Raw genomic sequence first — 18,480 nt, 5'->3', positions numbered from 1 at the left:
CTATAATAAATGATCTGTGGGGGATTTTGAGCTGAAACTTCACAGACACGTTCTGGAGACACCAGAGACTTATATTACATCTTGTGAAAAGGGGCATTGTAGATCCACTTTAAAAACAGTAATGACCATGAATGAAACTTTTATAAGGGGCTAAATAATGATTCTAATTCATGCTTATATAAATCATAATTATCTTTCTTTCTGTCTTTTCTTTTTTAAATTACATTCTCATGCATTTTAATGTTTTATTACCCTCTAATTTCAAAGCTTCTCAACAACTATTTAGGTAAAACAGCATTGTAATACAAACATGACCTTGCTATAGCATTTTGAAGAGTGTTTTACTCATTTACTAAAGCATGTCATTTGTAATGTTGCTAAAAGATGCATTTCTTAATGTTGTTTGTGTTCTGCAGAACGGAGAGGCATCCCTGTTTGAGGTGAACATCCGTTACGTTGGCGGTCTTCTCTCTGCGTTCTACCTGACGGGCGCTGAGGTAAGATTCAATCTCACCTGTTCTTCTCACTAGCTTGTTTTATGCAATTAATTGGAACTGGAGTTAATGTGTAATCACATGAATTACAGCCAGAGAAAGGTCTGTATTAAGGAGAAATGATCACCTATGTGTGGTTTATCTGTAACGGGCCAGGTTTGAAACCGAGGGCATAGATTCGAAAATGAAATAAAGGCGATCCATAGACACTCAGAGTTGTGAGTCAGCCTAATGGACATTGATTTTCAGTCAGAATTAGTCAAAGAGGAAGACAGATGCGCTGTGTTTTCTGAGACCATCCATCTGTGTTTAGAGATCCGTCTCAGATATAGATGCATCACATACACATCAGATGAGTCGATTTGATGTTTCACTCAATTTGGTGTGCACTCATGATGGGGGAGGAGAAAGAGAGAGTGAGCAAATCAGCAGTAGGGGATGTGTCCACTCATGATGGGGAGGAGAGATAATGAGCCAATCAGCAGAAGGGGGTGTGTCCACTAATGATGGGGGAGGAGAAAGAGAGAGTGAGCAAATCAGCAGTAGGGGATGTGTCCACTCATGATGGGGAGGAGAGATAATGAGCCAATCAGCAGTAGGGGATGTGTCCACTCATGATGGAGAGGAGAGAGAGAGAATGAGCCCCCAACTGCTGCTCACTCTCTATCTCCTCCCTCATCATGAATGGACACGCCCCCTACTGCTGATTAGCTCTCTCTCTTCTCCCCATCATGAGTGGACACACCCCCTACTGCTGATTGGCTCATTCTCTCTCCTTCCTCATCATGAGTGGACACGCCCCCTACTGCTGACTGGCTCTCTCTCTCTCTCCTCCCTCATCATGAGAGGCCACGCCCCCTACTGCTGATTGGCTACAGGTGTGTTGTGCTGCTCGGTCTGATTCACTTTCAACAGCGTTTCCCAGAAATCCCTTACTGCACCTTTAACTTGTAGTAAAGACAAGGGCTTGATTGAATTGACTAACTTATACTGACAGGGACTTTTGAGGGGTTTTTTTATGGTTTGCATTTACATTTACTAAATTTATTTTGAATTCTGTTATAAATTGTTAGCATGACCATGAAATTTTCATATAGCATGACCAGACAGTCTGTACGTAATTTGATTAGTTGTTGGCTCATTACAGAGTTCCTCTCTGATAGCTGTGAACATGAACAGGATCGGTTTAAGATGCTTGTTGTTTAGTTCTGCACTTCACTGCAAGTGTGTATGAGTTCCTGCCTCCGTCTCTCACTGTAGATGGAGTTTGTTGTCCACCATTTCTGATGAATCTATCAGTATAGCTCAGCAGTCTGCGGTGATCCATCCCTGTATTCATGCACAGAGGGAATGTGTGTGTTCTGGATGTAGATTTATCTCATCCGTATCCTACCTTTCCGTGAGTTTCTGGGGGGTTGCACTACCTGCAGATAAGGGCGGGTGATTGGAAAACCCACTTTTGCGAAACGGCCACGGTGGCAAGGCATGCGTAAATCACCCCGACAGCATGAGGTAGGAAAACATCACAGGGATTCGTTGCGGCTAACAGCAGGATTTACAGCTATAGAGCATGATTTGTTCAAAGGTAGAAGTTGCTCTTGTTGTGATAGTCCATAGAATCACTTTCTCTCTCTAGGCAAAACATCATGATATAACCGTCACTATCATCTCTAATGTTCACTCAAAGCCTGGGATGACTTATTTTCTCATTTTTATTATCCTATTATTTAAAATAAGACAAAAACAAGGTTTGAAATTTGCTAAAACTGCAAAAAATCTTTCTTTAACGACTGCCATTTTATTTAAGAATCAGTGTTCGTACGATCTTGGAAAACCTGGATATATTGAATAAATGTATTTTAAAAGTGTGATGTCCGTAGACCTGGAAAAGTCATGAAAATTAATATCTTAAAGGAATAGTTCACCCAAAAATGAAAATTATACCATAATTTACTCACCCTCAAGCTAGGTGTATATGACTTAATTCTTTGAGCCGAACACAATCGGAGTTATATTAAATAATGTCCTGGCTCTTCCCAGCTTTGTAATGGCATTGAATAGTGCCAAAAAATAAAAGCTCCAAAAAGTGCATCCATCCATCATAAAAGTAATTCTAATCCAATTTTTACAACCCGTTGACAAATTGGCAACCAGAAATGGCCATGAAATGATCAGTGCATCCCTAAGTGGAACCTTATTGTTAAGTGTTACTGAATTTGAATATTTCCCATGTGTCAGTTGTCTGCCATAACATGAAAATAATTATTAGCTTAACTGTATCAGCAAGAATTTTATATCTACTGTTTTAACTTAAAATACAAAATGTGCCACATCAGCCAACAACGTCTATCAAGCTCATGTTTACAATACATTTTTAATTTTATTTAATTTTTAAAGGTAAATTTGCAGCAAACCAAAAATGTCTTCACCCACAAGATAAACAGTCTATCCCTGCTGGCAAATATATTACTGAGATTATTAATGTCATAAAATGTAATTATTAATTTTAGAATTTTTAAATGTCATGTGCCATGAGCAGCTTTAAGCGAACGTTAGATGACAGCAAATATTGTGAATGGAAAAATGTCCATTTTATTCAGTGTAATACTCATCCCAAGATTCAGTCTTCATATAAAGGTCTTGATAATAAGATAATAAAATTCTATCAGTATTCATTACACACTCTGCTGCTCAGTAAAGGTGACCCAAATCTTGTTTTTCTTCATATGTGTGTATGTATGCTACATCAAACGAGACTCATTTGAAGGTTCACATCATATATAATATGCATCTATATGACTATAAAAACCAGTTGATTAATGCAAACTACTCAAAAACCACAGACTGGGCTGTAATTTCCTGCTTCGTGGATTGTACAAGCCATGGCTATAGATGAATCTCTTATTCCAATTACCAACAGAATATCAGTCAGCTGTATCGCCCTTGTTAGTATGACACCGAAGGGCGTCATATTACTTCTGTATGTAAAAGCACTTATGCTAATTTACTATGAGATCCTGCAGAAAACTGCCATTTTCATCCATCAGTCACTCAGCCTTGATGCACATTTATGGGTAATTGACCTAGAAGTGAAGAGCTGATTGTATTGCTGTTGTTAGCAAGTGGCATAGAACTAATGATCTTTGCATGTTTATGTCAGTGCCCAGGTACAAAATATTATTTTCTTACATCATTAAAACAAGATAAAGTAATATTGCATAATATATTTGGGTAACACGTATCAAACATCATGTGAGTACTAAACTAAGTTATCTTTCACATCTTATACTTAAATTGTCAAATACACACAAGGTTTACATAAACAGTCATTTATATCTTAAAGGAATAGTTCACCCAAAAATGAAAATTTGATGTTTATCTGCTTACCCCCAGCACATCCAAGATGTAGGTGACTTTGTTTCTTCAGTAGAACACACATGATGATTTTTAACTGCAACCGTTGCCGTCTGTCATTCGTATAATGCATGGAAATGGGAACTCTATCTATAAGAGTGAAAAAAACATGCACTGACAAATCCAAATTAAACCCTGCGGCTCGTGACGACACATTGATGTCCTAAGACACGAAACGATCACTACTATGTCACCACTACGTCCAACTGCCTTGAGCATCTGGTGTGTGAGGTCTGAAAACCCGCTCTGATGCCGGAAGTGATCTCATACTTCAATGAGTGCGCCCGGCGTTAGAGTGCACTCAGACCTCACACACCGGATGCTCAAGTTAGTTGGACATAGTGGTGTATTAGAGGTAAAAAATGATATAAATACTGTTAGGTTTCTCACACAAACCGATCGTTTCGTGTCTTAGGACATCAGTGTGTCGTCACGAGCCGCAGGGTTTAATTTGGATTTGTCTGTGCAAGTTTTTTGACTCTTACAGATGTAGTTCCCATTGCCATGCCTTATACAACTGACAGACGGCAACGGTTGGAGTTAAAAATCCTCATTTGTGTTCTACTGAAGAAACAGTCACCTACATCTTGGATGCCCTGGGGGAAAGCAGATAAACATCAAATTTTCATTTTTGGGTGAACTATCCCTTTAAGTGTGTCTAATTTGTATCAGTATATTAGATCCGTGCAGTAGGTCTTAAAGTAACAGTAACCTACTGCCGTCTGTCATTACTGTTAATCAAACAACAAAATATAAAGAGAAAATCTGACTGAATAACTTCAGAAGCTTTATTAAATGTTAATTTCTTACTTAATTTCTTAAATCTCAGTTTATTCAATTTCTTACTTGAATGCTACTATTACAGTAAATGCACCTACTGTAGCTGATAATTATTATTGTTCGGTTTATTTATATTTGTGTCTTATATCAGATTTGTCCTAATATTTGTAATTTGCTTCTTTGGTCTTAATAACAATGATAAAATTATATGATTTTGGTCATATCACCCACCCCTACTTTGTTGTGAATGGTCCCGCTAAATTCTTGCACCCAGGAACAATACAAGTCAACACCATTATTTTGTTTGCTAAGAAGTATTTCCTATTAAAGCAAGGTGGTATTTGACTCTGGTAGGTGCATCCATAGCAGACTAGTGGGAGTGGCCTTGGACAGCAACAGAGTTTTGAAGTTTTCCTATCTGGACAAAAGGGAAGACAACAGTCTGTTTCCCTGTTTTCTCTGGTCAGGAAGCACAATTAATTTTTTTTCTTTCTACTGTATAGACAGCCAAGTTTTATTGAAAGTCAATTTTGCCAGCAGTAAAGTACCACTTTAACTAATGTTAACAAACGAAACCTTATTGTGACATGTTACCCATGCTTGTTTTTAGTAGCTGACTTATGGACAGACTTTTTGCTGATAGTCGGAAGTCTGTCTAAGAGACTGTCCTACCAGCTACATCTTTCATAACTTAGCTCTTTGAGTTTAGCTCAATAGCTAGCAGGTTAGCACCATCCCTTTCTATGCTATTATTTGACTGATTGGATTATTAAAGCCTGTCCGTTCTGGACCTGCAATATCTTGAAATATTCTGCATATAACCATTAAGGCAGTTATGTCAAAAGCCTATAGCGTATTTCTCTGAGGAATTGCCCGCCTTTGAATTGCCGAAAGATCAAATCACTGCTGACGGAAAGCTATTAGCTTGCAGCTCTTTGTCATTCCTTCACCTCTGTCAGCCTGCAGAATTCGTCTTTACATAAATGTTTTATCAGTCGAGCTTCAGCGATCGTATCAAACCTTTCAGGGCGTAAGAATGACCTGAATAAACATCATGCACGGATACATTTTGGTTCATTCTCCTGCTGTGAATCATGTGCTGCATTATTGATACAATCATTAAGTTTGAACATACGTGTTCAATTTAGCATGGTCTGTCTTTCTCGCTGCTTTATTTACAGAGCTGATATTCACTCTTATATAGGTATAGCCACGTGTATTTATTTCCAACCTCCTGTCAGTAAATTTGAGGAATCCTGCTATTCACAACATGAGACTCAGAATGCACTTAAACAGACCTGCAGTTCACATACAGAATCTGGCAGGAGGAAGTGAACCATTTCTGGTTCTAGAGAACTGTCTGTTGTCGGAGCAAAAGATAACTTACACAGTGTCCTTCTTAAAGGCTGTTCAGGAAACATAAACACTATGATAAACTTTAAACTTTAAATAGGCTGAAGCACCGAATGAGAAGCGCCATGATGCACACCAGATGTGTCGCATTCTCAAAACAGTGAATTTAATCACCATACAGGCAAAAAGATAAGTTCAGTAGGAAAAAGTGGTGTCGAAAGTGGCTCAGATGTAGAGATCTATAGGATACTGTATTGTTCCAAATATAAGACAATGTTTTTTCTTAGAAATACATCTGAAAATGTGGGTTTGTCTTATATTCAGGGTCTAGACTTTTACATGTCAATAATACACCCGCAACTATAGGTGGCGCCAAATACGCGTAAAACAAGTGTGCCAAGAAATACAGTCTCAGACTAATGTTAGAAGATCGCAAGTCTTAAAAATGCTAACAGTCAAAGAAAAGCTTACCGTCTAAGAACCACTTGACTATCATGTTTGCATGGCTCGATGATGAGACCAACTTCAACCAAAATTACAATCAAAATTAAGTAATTAATTGCACATTTTCTTCTATAATTAATCGCTATAAATCACAATTAAAAACATTGGATTTTTTAAATATTATAACAATTTCAGTTACTCTGCATATTAATTTAGAAACAACTTAAAGACAGTATATTTTTATATATATATTTTATGGCATCTTTGTATGAATGAAGGCCAGTATCACCGATACTAATACTGCTAGTGTGTTTCCTATGAAATTGATTTTTTTTTTCAAACTGCCATTCGCTATAAGAATTAAATTTTGGGGTGGCCAATCAGATATCAGGGATGTCCAGTGCCAGAACAGCTCTCTGCCACTGCTGCTGTGTGTTCAGACTGAGCTAAATTCAATATTTTGATGTAATTTTGAGATGGAGTGGCATCAGTGACAGACTGTTCTGAAGAAACAAGATATCTGACTTTATCTGGGCTGGTAGAAAATGATGCAAAGTGAACACATTGCTCCCTGACAGGTGGAACAAGAGCACTGAACGGCTGTTATTGTAATCAGCAGTTAATGTAGTTATCCAGCATTTTGCGGTTCATGTTGCTCAAAGTTCTTGCTTTTGGCTGTGCAGCAAGAACGAAATGTTTCACAATGTTGCAGTTTGGTTACGTCACAGTACATTTTTTAAAACATTCTGCTAAGAACTTCTCAGTGCATGTATTTAGATTATTAAAACATTATCAACTTGGAACTTTCAGAAAAGTTCAATTTTAGTCACAAATATATTTTAAAGTCCCCCTGTGGTGAAAATCAAGTTTTTAATGTTGTTTATGTGGTGTTTTTAATATGCTTTAAAGGTGCCCTAGAATTAAAAATTGAATTTATCTTGGCATAGTTGAATAACAAGAGTTCAGTACATGGAAATGACATACAGTGAGTCTCAAACTCCATTGTTTCCTCCACTTCATATAAATCTCATTTGTTTAAAAGACCTCTGAAGAACAGGTGAATCTCAACATAACACCGACTGTTACGTAACAGTCGGGATCATTAATATGTATGACCCCAATATTTGCATATGCCAGCCCATGTTCAAGGCATTAGACAAGGGCAGCCAGTATTAACGTCTGGATCTGTGCACAGCTGAATCATCAGACTAGGTAAGCAAGCAAGAACAATAGCGAAAAATGGCAAATGGAGTGATAATAACTGACATGATCCATGATATCATGATATTTTTAGTGATATTTGTAAATTGTCTTTATAAATGTTTCGTTAGCATGTTGCTAATGTACTGTTAAATCTGGTTAAAGTTACCATCGTTTATTACTGTATTCACGGAGACAAGAGCCGTCGCTATTTTCATTTTTAAACACTTGCAGTCTGTATAATTCATAAACACAACTTCATTCTTTATAAATCTCTCCAACAGTGTGCAATGTTAGCTTTAGCCACGGAGCACTATCAAACTCATTCAGAATCAAATGTAAACATCCAAATAAATACCATACTTACGTGATTAGACATGTTACATGAAGAACACTTTGTAAAGATCCATTTTGAGGGTTATATTAGCTGTGTGAACTTTGTTTATGCTGTTTAAGGTAAGCACGAGCTCCGGGGGCGGGGAGCACGAGAATTTAAAGGGGCCGCAGCCTGAATCGGCTCATATTTAATGATGCCCCAAAATAGGCAGTTAAAAAAATTTATTTAAAAAAAATCTATGGGGTATTTTGAGCTGAAACTTCACGGACACATTCAGGGGACACCTTAGACTTATATTACATCTTTTGAAAACACGTTCTACGGCACCTTTAAGACAAACCATTGTCAAACTCATAAGTCCACACCATTGCTGAGTATTTTCTCCTTAAAACTACATTGATTTAAATACAATCTCAAAAATGCGGTTTGAAATCGCTGGTGTTTCTGATGTCACAAACTACCTTGTAACCAATCACATCAATGTGTGGGTGGACTTATCATTATTAAATATGGGATTTAACATCATTAACTATGACTGCTCTGAGTCTCAAGAAGCCAGGTTATCCCGGTATATTTTTCTGTTGATATGAAAAATCGGGTAGATTTAGCAATATAGCGGGTGTATGATAGATAATATGATGTTATGATGAACTAAAAGCCTTTCTCCACTGACGTTCTGAATTGTTCAAGCATTTGTAAGGATACTGATTGTTAGAAGGCAGCTGTCTGACTCTGAGATGAAGAACGGGAACATGGTTTGTGTAACATTAGCAACACATTATTAGCTGTTTGATAATGTGGTCAAGCAAAAGGCTAATCATATTAACTACCGGTATGTATCCAATGTTGTAAAAAGCGATACTATTGTGCAGCGCTTACCTCAGTAAGTTGACCGAGTGGATCTCTGAGCTTGTGCGAGTGAGTGGAGGTGGGGCTAATTTGTATATTTCATAGACACATATACTAAATGAAGCAAGGGTGTAGAGTTACATTCAAGCTATTTTAAGGCAAAAATAGGGGGGGGGATTAAATGTGTCATTTTGGTGATCAAAAATGAGTTTTGAGGGATAAAATTATTGTCTACAGGGAGACTTTAAGAAGAAAACAAAACCAGCAATGTTGCCTAAATGTTTTTGGAACATGTTCTTTAGGTTTTAAATCTGCACATGGTTCTAAATTGTCTTTATGCACAATATAATTTCTTATTTATTCTTTAGTTTGATTTTAGGGTGAAATGTTTTAACCAGTTTTTGACAGGTTTTATGAGATTCACCCTAATGATGTATATGCAAGATGGAACAAACATTTAAATTAGCATTTTTGGGTGAACTGTTCCTTTAAGCACAAAATGGGTTGTTGTGCTGTATCATAATCAGGCCAAATGGGTGTTGTTATCCTCTTCTTCCATCTGCAAAAAGCATTGCAATGATGCAAATTTCAGGCATAGAGAGAGCCAAAAGCTCTCTAGATTGGGGTTCTGCTGCCCATCTCTCATTATTACAAGGACGGTCATAAGACTTTCGATCGCTTCTGCAGAAAATGCTGTTTATGGGCTAAAGGCCATTGCTTTAAACAATGAGAGCACTATTGATCACAGAAGGCTGCACCCACAATCAATGCTTTCCCAGAAAGTTGAGCCTTCCGCAGAACTGAGTTTGATGTTGATTTGTGGGTCCAGGGCGAAGGCGAGTCGCTCGGTCACTACTGCCTGTAAAATTCAGGACAGCCGCAAGGATCGAGGGTTATGAGCCGTGCTCTGAACGTTTGTCCTCTTCTGAGCATCCAGTCAGTTATGAGTCTCGATACAGGCTGCATCCTAATGCATGTACTGACCGTACTATATAGTATGCAAGAATAAAGTCCTCCTGTAGTCAATAATTTTATCCCTTAAAACTCGTCTTTGATAACCAAAATGACATATTTAAACATTTTTTTCCTTAAAAATGTCTTCATGCCTTAAAATAGCTTGAATGTAACCAAGTTCATTTCAAACCAAGTTTTTGAGACTTTTAAGGAGAACATTAAAAACACCACACAGATATATAAACAACATTAAAAACTTGATTTTCACCACAGGGGCATTTTAACATCACAGTTCCTACTGCATGATTATTCATGAAAAAGTATTCTGCAGGCACCCAGATATAGTACAGTATGCTATGTTTTTAATACAAAAAAAAAAAAAAAAAGTAATGTGCCTGTGGGTGTTTTTATTTAGAATTAAGATATTGTAAGACAATGGATCATCTGTCTAGTAAGCCAGAATCCTGTTGAATATAAATAACACAGCAGCTGCTACACTTGGTTTGAGTTTTTTTCCCAATGAAAACAAAGCAGGTGTCGAGGCAACAGATGCCCAAATGTTGCTCATTCACATCTGAGTCCAAACCGCTTGTTATAAAGAGATAAAAGCATGGGAAGGGCGGAAGAGGGTAAATTATTTTTGATCATATCTTGTTTTCATCTTCAGGCTACAGCAGAATTTGTCAAGCAGAGAGAGTTGTTCAGCAGGCATCTAGCAGGCTTTTCTTTATTGGGAATCGTGGCAATAGAAGTTTGAAGAACAACTTTTTGCCAACTAGGACTGCTCATTTTCACTTAGTCGACTAGTCATACAGAGAATGAATCGCCTGTTTGTCTTGAATATCTTAAATGCTATTACACATCTTAATTAACATGTTATGAGGTCTTAAATTCGGGGACACAGACTTATGTGATTATTAAACTTAAAAATCCTATGATTTTATTGAACAAATATGAGTGCTGGGCCACACTGTCACTAGATTGAGAGACTAAGAACATTATTTAACACATTATTCAATATACTACTATCAGCACATAATCTGTTTATTACCTAGTGTAGTATTCTAATTAATTAAAGCATTTCCTTGATTATAATTTAACTTTTTTAACTTTAGTTAGTGTGTAATGTTGCTGTTTGAGCATAAACAACATCTGCAAAGTTACGAAGCTCAAAGTTCAATGCAAAGGGAGATATTTTATTTTACAGAAATCACCTTTTAAGGACTACAAAAACAGCTGGTAGGGACTACAACTAGCTTCTTCCCAGGTTTGTGACATCACAAACCCTAAAATGCACATAAACCCCGCCCCCGTGAACACACAACAAATAATTTTGGCTGCGTGAGATTCTCCAGCTTTGTTGTTTTTGAGCAAATGAAGCGCAAGCTGTTAAAGCTCCGCCCTCTTCTGGAAAGGGGGCCGGGAGCAGCAGCAGCTCATTTGCATTTAAAGGGACACACACAAAAATGGGGCAAATTTGACAAGCTATAATGAATTATCTGTGGGGTATTTTGAGCTAAAACTTCACAGACACATTCTGGAGACTTATATTACATATTGTGAAAAGGGCCATCATAGGTCCCCTTTAAAGAAAAACTCATGTGCTCCTTAGAGGGGGAAAAAAATCTGGTTTACTTATGTAAATATGATCTGATCACCAGCCGTGATTTATATAGGTGAAAATCAACATTTCCATATCTGAGTTAATGCTGTAATCTTTCTCCAAACGTTCATCTACTGGTCATCAAGGATTCATATTTTCTTTTGTCCTATTTCTTCTGATTAATGTGTGTGTCCCTCAGGGATCCTCCATAAACTACAGCAGAAATTTCTCTCTCTCGTTTACATTTAGGAATGTAATTGAGTGTGTTTTTCTACATGAAGCTGCAATGACTCTTAATTAAGCACATGAAAGCAGCACATTAATTGCGAGAGAGGCTACAAGGCCAGGGTGCCGCAATCTATTACACGTTAAATTATTCATTATTATTTAATATATTGCACGTTTTCATCCCCGGAATGACACTTAATTACTTGTATCTTGCTTTTTCACTCTAAAGTGGGCATGTCTGTTTGTGCAGGTAAATGAATGTATTGTTAGTGAAGCTTTCAGCATCATGTTTTTATTTTGTTTGTGAAAGCATTGGAGTTCTATAACAACCATAGAACTGGCAAGATCAAACTGAGTTCATTAGCTAATGGTTTGTCCTTTGAGTGGCCAGAGAGGATATTTAGAAACACTCCCAGCGGGTTTGATGTTCCGGTGGGATGGATGGGCTGGTGCAGGATCTGTGCTGTAAATAGCTGTGGATGACTGTAATGTATGGTTATGACTTTGGCATGGCACGTTTTATTGTTGCTTTGGGTATTGGGGGTTTGCGGTGAGGACATCCCTCAGGCTGTATGGAGGTTTAACACTCTCTGATTGACAGGTCTGAATTACGATGTCAGTGCTTGTGCGTTCTGTGCAACCTATAGGTTTTTTTGTTGTTTTTTTTGACCTGATGTCTCACGAGATCAACAAAAGTCAGAAGGCATGGTGAAATTAGAGGAAAATATCAAGATAAAAAGATTTATATAATTTAGTTAATATGGTGGTTCTTAAGTCTAAAGCTAATACTTAAGTGAATGTATGTGATGCTATTAATGTTATTTCAGTATTACTATTATAGTATTTATTCATATTATGAATAGGCTTCATTTATGTCCTTTTGTTATTTTCATTCGTTTTTTTATAGTTCTACAAGCACATTTTACCAATTCCAATCCACATCAATCTTAATAACTACTATTAATATTGTTTTTAATCATTTATAAGTGATATATAATTGTTCATGAAGGCTGGGAATGAAGAATGCCCTATATTCAGGTGTGCAGAATTATTAGGCAGGTTTTCTTTTACAGATAAAATGAGCCAAAAAAGAGATTTAACTCAAACTGAAAAGTCTAAAATTATTAAATACTCATGAGAAGGACGCAATACTAATGTAATACTAGAAATTGCAAAGTTAAAGCATGACCATTGGACAGTGAAATGCTCATTGGGTCAGCGGGGTCATACAAAAACAGCTGGAGAAGAAAAGACACGTTAACTGCAAAATAATTAAGAATTAAGGTGAAGAATTAAGTGTGAAACCATCAGGAACCCTTTAGTCTCCAGCGCCACCATTTCCCAGTACTGAAACCTACATGGAGTCTTCAGAAGTGTGAGGTGTCAGGATCTCAGAGACTTAGGTTAGGTGAAGAATCCTAAAAAGCGACCTGCTCTTAACAAGAATCACAAGCTGAAGTGTTATAAAATACATGAAGACTGGGTTTTTATAGGCCTTATAGACCGACAGCTTGAGAGTGACTCCTGAAGGACCAGCACCACATCCTCTTGTACCACTGTTTGAAGAATTTATCTTCCAGAATCTGGCAGTAAGGTGTGGGAGTTCACTTTTAGTCCATCTCTGCAAGATGGACATTTCAGGATAAGAGATGGACTAAAAGTGAACTCCCACACCTGTATTTCTGCAATTTCTGTAATTCCTGAATATAGGGCATTCTTAATTTCCAGCCTTCATGAACAATTATATATCACTTATAAATGATTAAAAACAATATTAATAGTAGTTATTAAGATTGATGTGGATTGGAATTGGTAAAATGAGCTTGGAAAAAAAATATGATCAGAAAATCAACTTGCCTAATAATTCTGCACTCCCTGTATATAGCTTTCATTTATTTTTATGTAAATTACATTTTTTTTAAGTGTTGCATCTTATATTTATATTTTAATTTATTCCAGCTTTATTTTAATCAAAGGTAATTATTTTTAATAGTTTTAGTTAGTATTAATACTGGATGTTATTTAAGAGAAAATATTATGATTAGGGTCAGGTATCATTTGAATTTTATAGATTCTGATTCTGCTTATCGATTCCGATTCTTATCGTTTCGTAGTTTCAATTCCAGTCCGCTTGTTAAGTCGTGACGTAAAGATCGCGTTTCCGGGTCCAAGCTTTGACTCGTTTCACTTGAGAATGCCATCGACGGCCGTTTATAAGCGCTATTTATTCATATTAAACATCAATCATTTAAAAAAGTTAAACATTTTAAATACTTACAGTCTACACAACAGTCTCCGTGCTCACAGCGTCACAGATATTAATATTTTAATGATTTATAAAAGATGAATCATTGTCTGGCCATCTGGAATTTTGATATGGAGATAAAGGTTATAACTATATATTTTTTTGTAGTATTACACCACATCGTGTATGTATATTAGCACCATTTGTTGTTTTCTTGTGGTATGAGATAGAGCGTTAGGACCCGGAAGCGCTGCCGCGTGACGTCAGACTTAACAACCGGATAAGGTAAAAAAAAAAAAAAAAAGTCAAACACTTACAGAATAAATATGTTTGATATCTATCTTTTTGAAAAACATTCTGCTGCAGCTGAATAACATGAAGTAATATCAGCAGCTACAGAACACAAGAGGAACTTTTGCTTAGGGCTTTAAAGGATTAGTTCACTTTCCTCAATCTCCTGATAATTTACTCACCCCCATGTCATCCAAGATGTTTATGTCTTTCTTTCTTCAGTTGAAAAGAGATTAAGGTTTTTGAGGAAAACATTCCAGGATTTTTCTCCATATAGTGGACGGGTTGAAGGTCCAAGTGTCAGTTTCAGTGCAGCTTCAAAGAGCTCTATATGATCCCAGACGAGGAATAAGAGTCTAATCTAGAGAAACGATAATCATTTTCTAAAAAAAAAAAAAAAAAAAATGTATATCCTTTTTACCAAAAATGCTCGTCATGCGCTAGCTCTGCGATGCACCACGTATTAATCACATTGGAAAGGTCACACGTTTATATATTGATGTATTTTTGTGTATATTGGTCCGTTCAAGCACAAGAAGACGCGAAAGAGAACTAACATTTCTACAGTGGAAATGCATGGATCACAAACAACTTGTTCTCTCTACTCTTTCACATCATCTTTGTGCTTAAATGGTTTCAAATCACATTATAATGCAAACACAGGAATCGTAAAGCAGAATCGAAATGCATGTGTCTTATCAAAATCCCCAGTTTAGAAATTTGGAACCATGGATTCGATTTTAAAATGGAACCTTTTGTGTCTGTTGCACTGTTTTCGCAGAATCTGCACTGATCTTTGCTGCACTGCATTGCTTAGCACGCTCATGTGATCTTTGAGTTAGGAACAGAGTCTCTCTGTGACAGCTAGATGAACTTCATGCTGGTTTGTATTGCTGGAGGGAAATCGACTTCACATGAATGTAAAGGTTAAATATGTGGAAGGGAGCTACGGGTTTAGCAGCAGTCCCATGTGACAGTTGCTTTGCTCTTTTAAGGCTGAAAAGGAAAGAAAATCACTCCTCGCTGCATCTCGTGTTGTTTTTAAGCTCTTGTCTGACCCCTGTATCTTCACTGTTGGAGGGTTTCTCAGGGATCACAGCCAACTGTAATTGAAAGAGTGTCGCTCAATGAAATCAACTTCTGCAGCACCGTTTTTTGCTGTAGCTGGCTTTGATGTGCCAAGTCCCGCAGGGGAAGAAATAGCAGTAGTCTTCAATCATGTTAATCAATGAGCCTCCAACAGCTGTATGTGTTTTCTTTTATACGTAATATTGCGCTCTTTCCTTTCCTATCTCCTGGGCAGCATCCAAGAAATTTTAAGCCTTGTCCGTGCATTTTGTAAGGCTAACTTTTCACATGCTTCATATTGCATTCTGTCTTATCATAAAATGATGTCTGTGTGAAGTTTTGCAGGTGGAGTTTTTGCATTTATTCACATGCACATGATAAAATGCTTTCACAGGATCAATTTTGGAACAGTGATTTAGTGACCTTTTTAAAGAGTAAACCGTTCATAGAAAAATACTGTGCATTCACATTTGGCCTCATTCATGCAACAAATTTTGTGCGATTTGTTTTTGTCACGTTTGCTTTTGTTATTGGGTATGTTTAGGTGTTATTGTAGGTAGTATGTTATTTACAAACATGAAAGAGCATTAACCTTTTAGCTCCACTCACCGGACATTTCAATACAGAAGTTTTGCAATACGTACAACAACATAATAAAACATTGACAGATTCACGCTTATTTGTTTCGGATTAAACTGAACACGTTTTTAGTGTCACTCACTGGACATTTCACGAAATGTTCAAAATGTTCAGAATGTTCAAGACGCAACATAATATATTTTTGCAAAGATGTTTACCGCCACAGGTATTGGTTTCTAATACAACAGCTGATGGAGTGACAGCAAATTTGACATCTTTCTCTCTTCTGACCAATGCAATCAATCCCTTGATATTTTTTTTTTTATTATTATTCTTTTGAAAAGTCATGGAAACAATACAGAAGAGGATTAGGGCCAAACAATAATGAAAAAATAAAACCATCTCGAAATTAAAGTCATTATAATGCGAGATTAACCTAGTTAAATTTCTAGAAAAAAAGTTGAAATACAATATTGAGATTAAAATCATAAAATTTCGAAAATAAAGTCATTAAATTTCAAGAAAATAGTCTAAAAAATGTCAAGAATAAACATCAAATTTTGAGAATAAAGTCATTGTGTTACAAGGAAAAATCATTAAATTTAGAGAAAAAAGTTTAAATAAAATGTTGGGAATAAACTTGTTAAATTTCGAGAATAAAGTCAGAATAAAAAGTCAAGAATAAATACGAATTCAATCAATGTCATGTTCATTGCATACTGATAGAGGACATGACAGAGTTAGATCACTTAGTCAAGCTATATTTTAGGCTTTCTCAATTTTTTATTTTTTTTTTTATTTTTTCGAAACATAACTTTTTAATTTAATGATTTTATTCTCAACATTGTATTTTGACTTATTTCTTGAATGCGAGTTTAATCTCACATTATAATGACTTTAAATCTCGAGATGGTTTTATTTTTTTAATATTGCTTGGCCCTCTTCTGGAAAATTTTTATTTTTTATTTTTTATTTTTTTTATTTTTTTTTTTTTTGGGGGGGGGGGGCAAATGTGAACAAAAAAATTATATTTGTTGTATAATTTCTATTCACCACTATATAAGTTTGACGCTTCTGAGAAACCCGGAAATGTAAAAAAGGGTCCATTTATGAGGATCTGTTCTTGATATATTCCCAATGACTCCTTGTCCATCTTTAAGGGCCATTGGTGTGTGATGTGGAAGTGCTCTATTGACACAAGGCGACACTCATTGCTCAGTTGCTTGTGAGCTCTTCATTGTTATTGGCAGTTTGAGGATGTGCTTCAGGGTGGATGAGCTGAAACCCAGACCGTTCAACTCTTCTACAATGTTTTCATGTATAGGCTACTTAGTAGAAGATTCTGTCCTCATATTCTGTAGAAATAAACAATTTTGATTTATAAATGTGCATGTTTTATGATGAAAATGTATGAAAATAAGGTTCCAGGAAGCAGTACTCCAAAACTTGTCTATAGCTCATCCAAACAGATCATCTGTGGAGTGATTTGTCTGCCAATATTGGTTGATATAGTCAGCCAATACTGAGGTTTTTAAAAAATTTATTTGTCTTTCTTTAACAAAATTATCTGAAGAAAATATAACATGTCCAATAAGTGTGTGCTTCACCAAAAAAAGTGCATGTGCCTTGACGTGAGCGGGTTTAGCAGATGCTAACACCTAAAATATTTATTTAATTCATTGATGTAAATGTTGCTAAACATTGGCCAGCATGCAAATGGTAACTTAATCACCAGTATGAATGTGTCTGTTGTTGCCATCTGAGCTGATATCCGTGCTTCATTTTGGGTTCGAGGAGAAACGGCTGAAACGCTGTTGAAAGATTTGTTTAGTTTGGCAAATGCTGTTGACTGCAGCTCATGACTCTTGTGTTACTATGGCAACCGAGAAATAAGAGGTTGAGATGGGAAATGAGCCGAACAAAAGGACCGTGACACATTTGTTGTGATGTCCCTCATGGCTCTGTCTCCAAATCACTCAATACCCATAATATAGTTTGATGCCGGTGTCTAGATTTAGATTTGGACCAAATCTGATCTTTTGATTTGCATCAAGTTCCAAACATTAAAGATAAAATAGTAACACTTTACAATAAGGTATCATTAGGTAATGTTAGTTAATGCATTGACTAAATTTAACTTGCAGTGAGCTAATTAATTTGTTGCAGTATTTATTAAAGGGGACCTATAATGTCTCTTTCACAAGATGTAATATAAGTCTCTGGTGTCTCCAGAATGTGTTTGTGAAGTTTCAGCTCAAAATCCCCCACAGATCATTTATTATAGCTTGTCAAATTTGCCCCTATTGTGTGAGCAAAAACACACAGTTTTTGTGTGTGTCCCTTTAAATGCAAATGAGCTGCCAATCCCGGCCCGCTTTCCAAAAGAGGGCGGAGCTTTAACAGCTCAGCAACAACAAAGCTGGAGAATCTCACGCAGCCAAAATGAGAATTGTCAGTAACCTTACTGTAAAGTGTCACCGAAAAAAAAAAAAAACATGAAATGAGATAAATATATAGAGATATATAAATATATGCTATATATGCAATGTTTTTGGGTTAAATTTGCAGGCAAAAATAAAGATTGTAAGTTGTTGCCTTTAAATTATATGTAATATAATACTTCGCTCATGCACCCCTACCA

At 36.4% G+C, this 18,480-nt stretch overlaps 1 protein-coding gene across 6 annotated transcripts in view; it reads left to right on the top strand.

The window, feature by feature from the left end:
* Window positions 1-18,480, top strand: part of LOC137037550 (mannosyl-oligosaccharide 1,2-alpha-mannosidase IA) — a 266,100-nt gene that overhangs the window by 180,013 nt on the left and 67,607 nt on the right. For all 6 annotated transcript variants that reach the window (XM_067411643.1, XM_067411651.1, XM_067411608.1 and 3 more), the window contains one exon: window positions 417-497. In XM_067411643.1, coding sequence (XP_067267744.1) covers window positions 417-497 — 81 coding nt within the window. The remainder of the gene's footprint in view (window positions 1-416; window positions 498-18,480) is intronic.

Source organism: Chanodichthys erythropterus, chromosome 2 (genome assembly GCF_024489055.1).
Source record: "Chanodichthys erythropterus isolate Z2021 chromosome 2, ASM2448905v1, whole genome shotgun sequence".
Taxonomy (NCBI): Eukaryota; Metazoa; Chordata; class Actinopteri; order Cypriniformes; family Xenocyprididae; genus Chanodichthys; species Chanodichthys erythropterus.
This window is presented reverse-complemented; position numbering and strand designations above follow the sequence as displayed.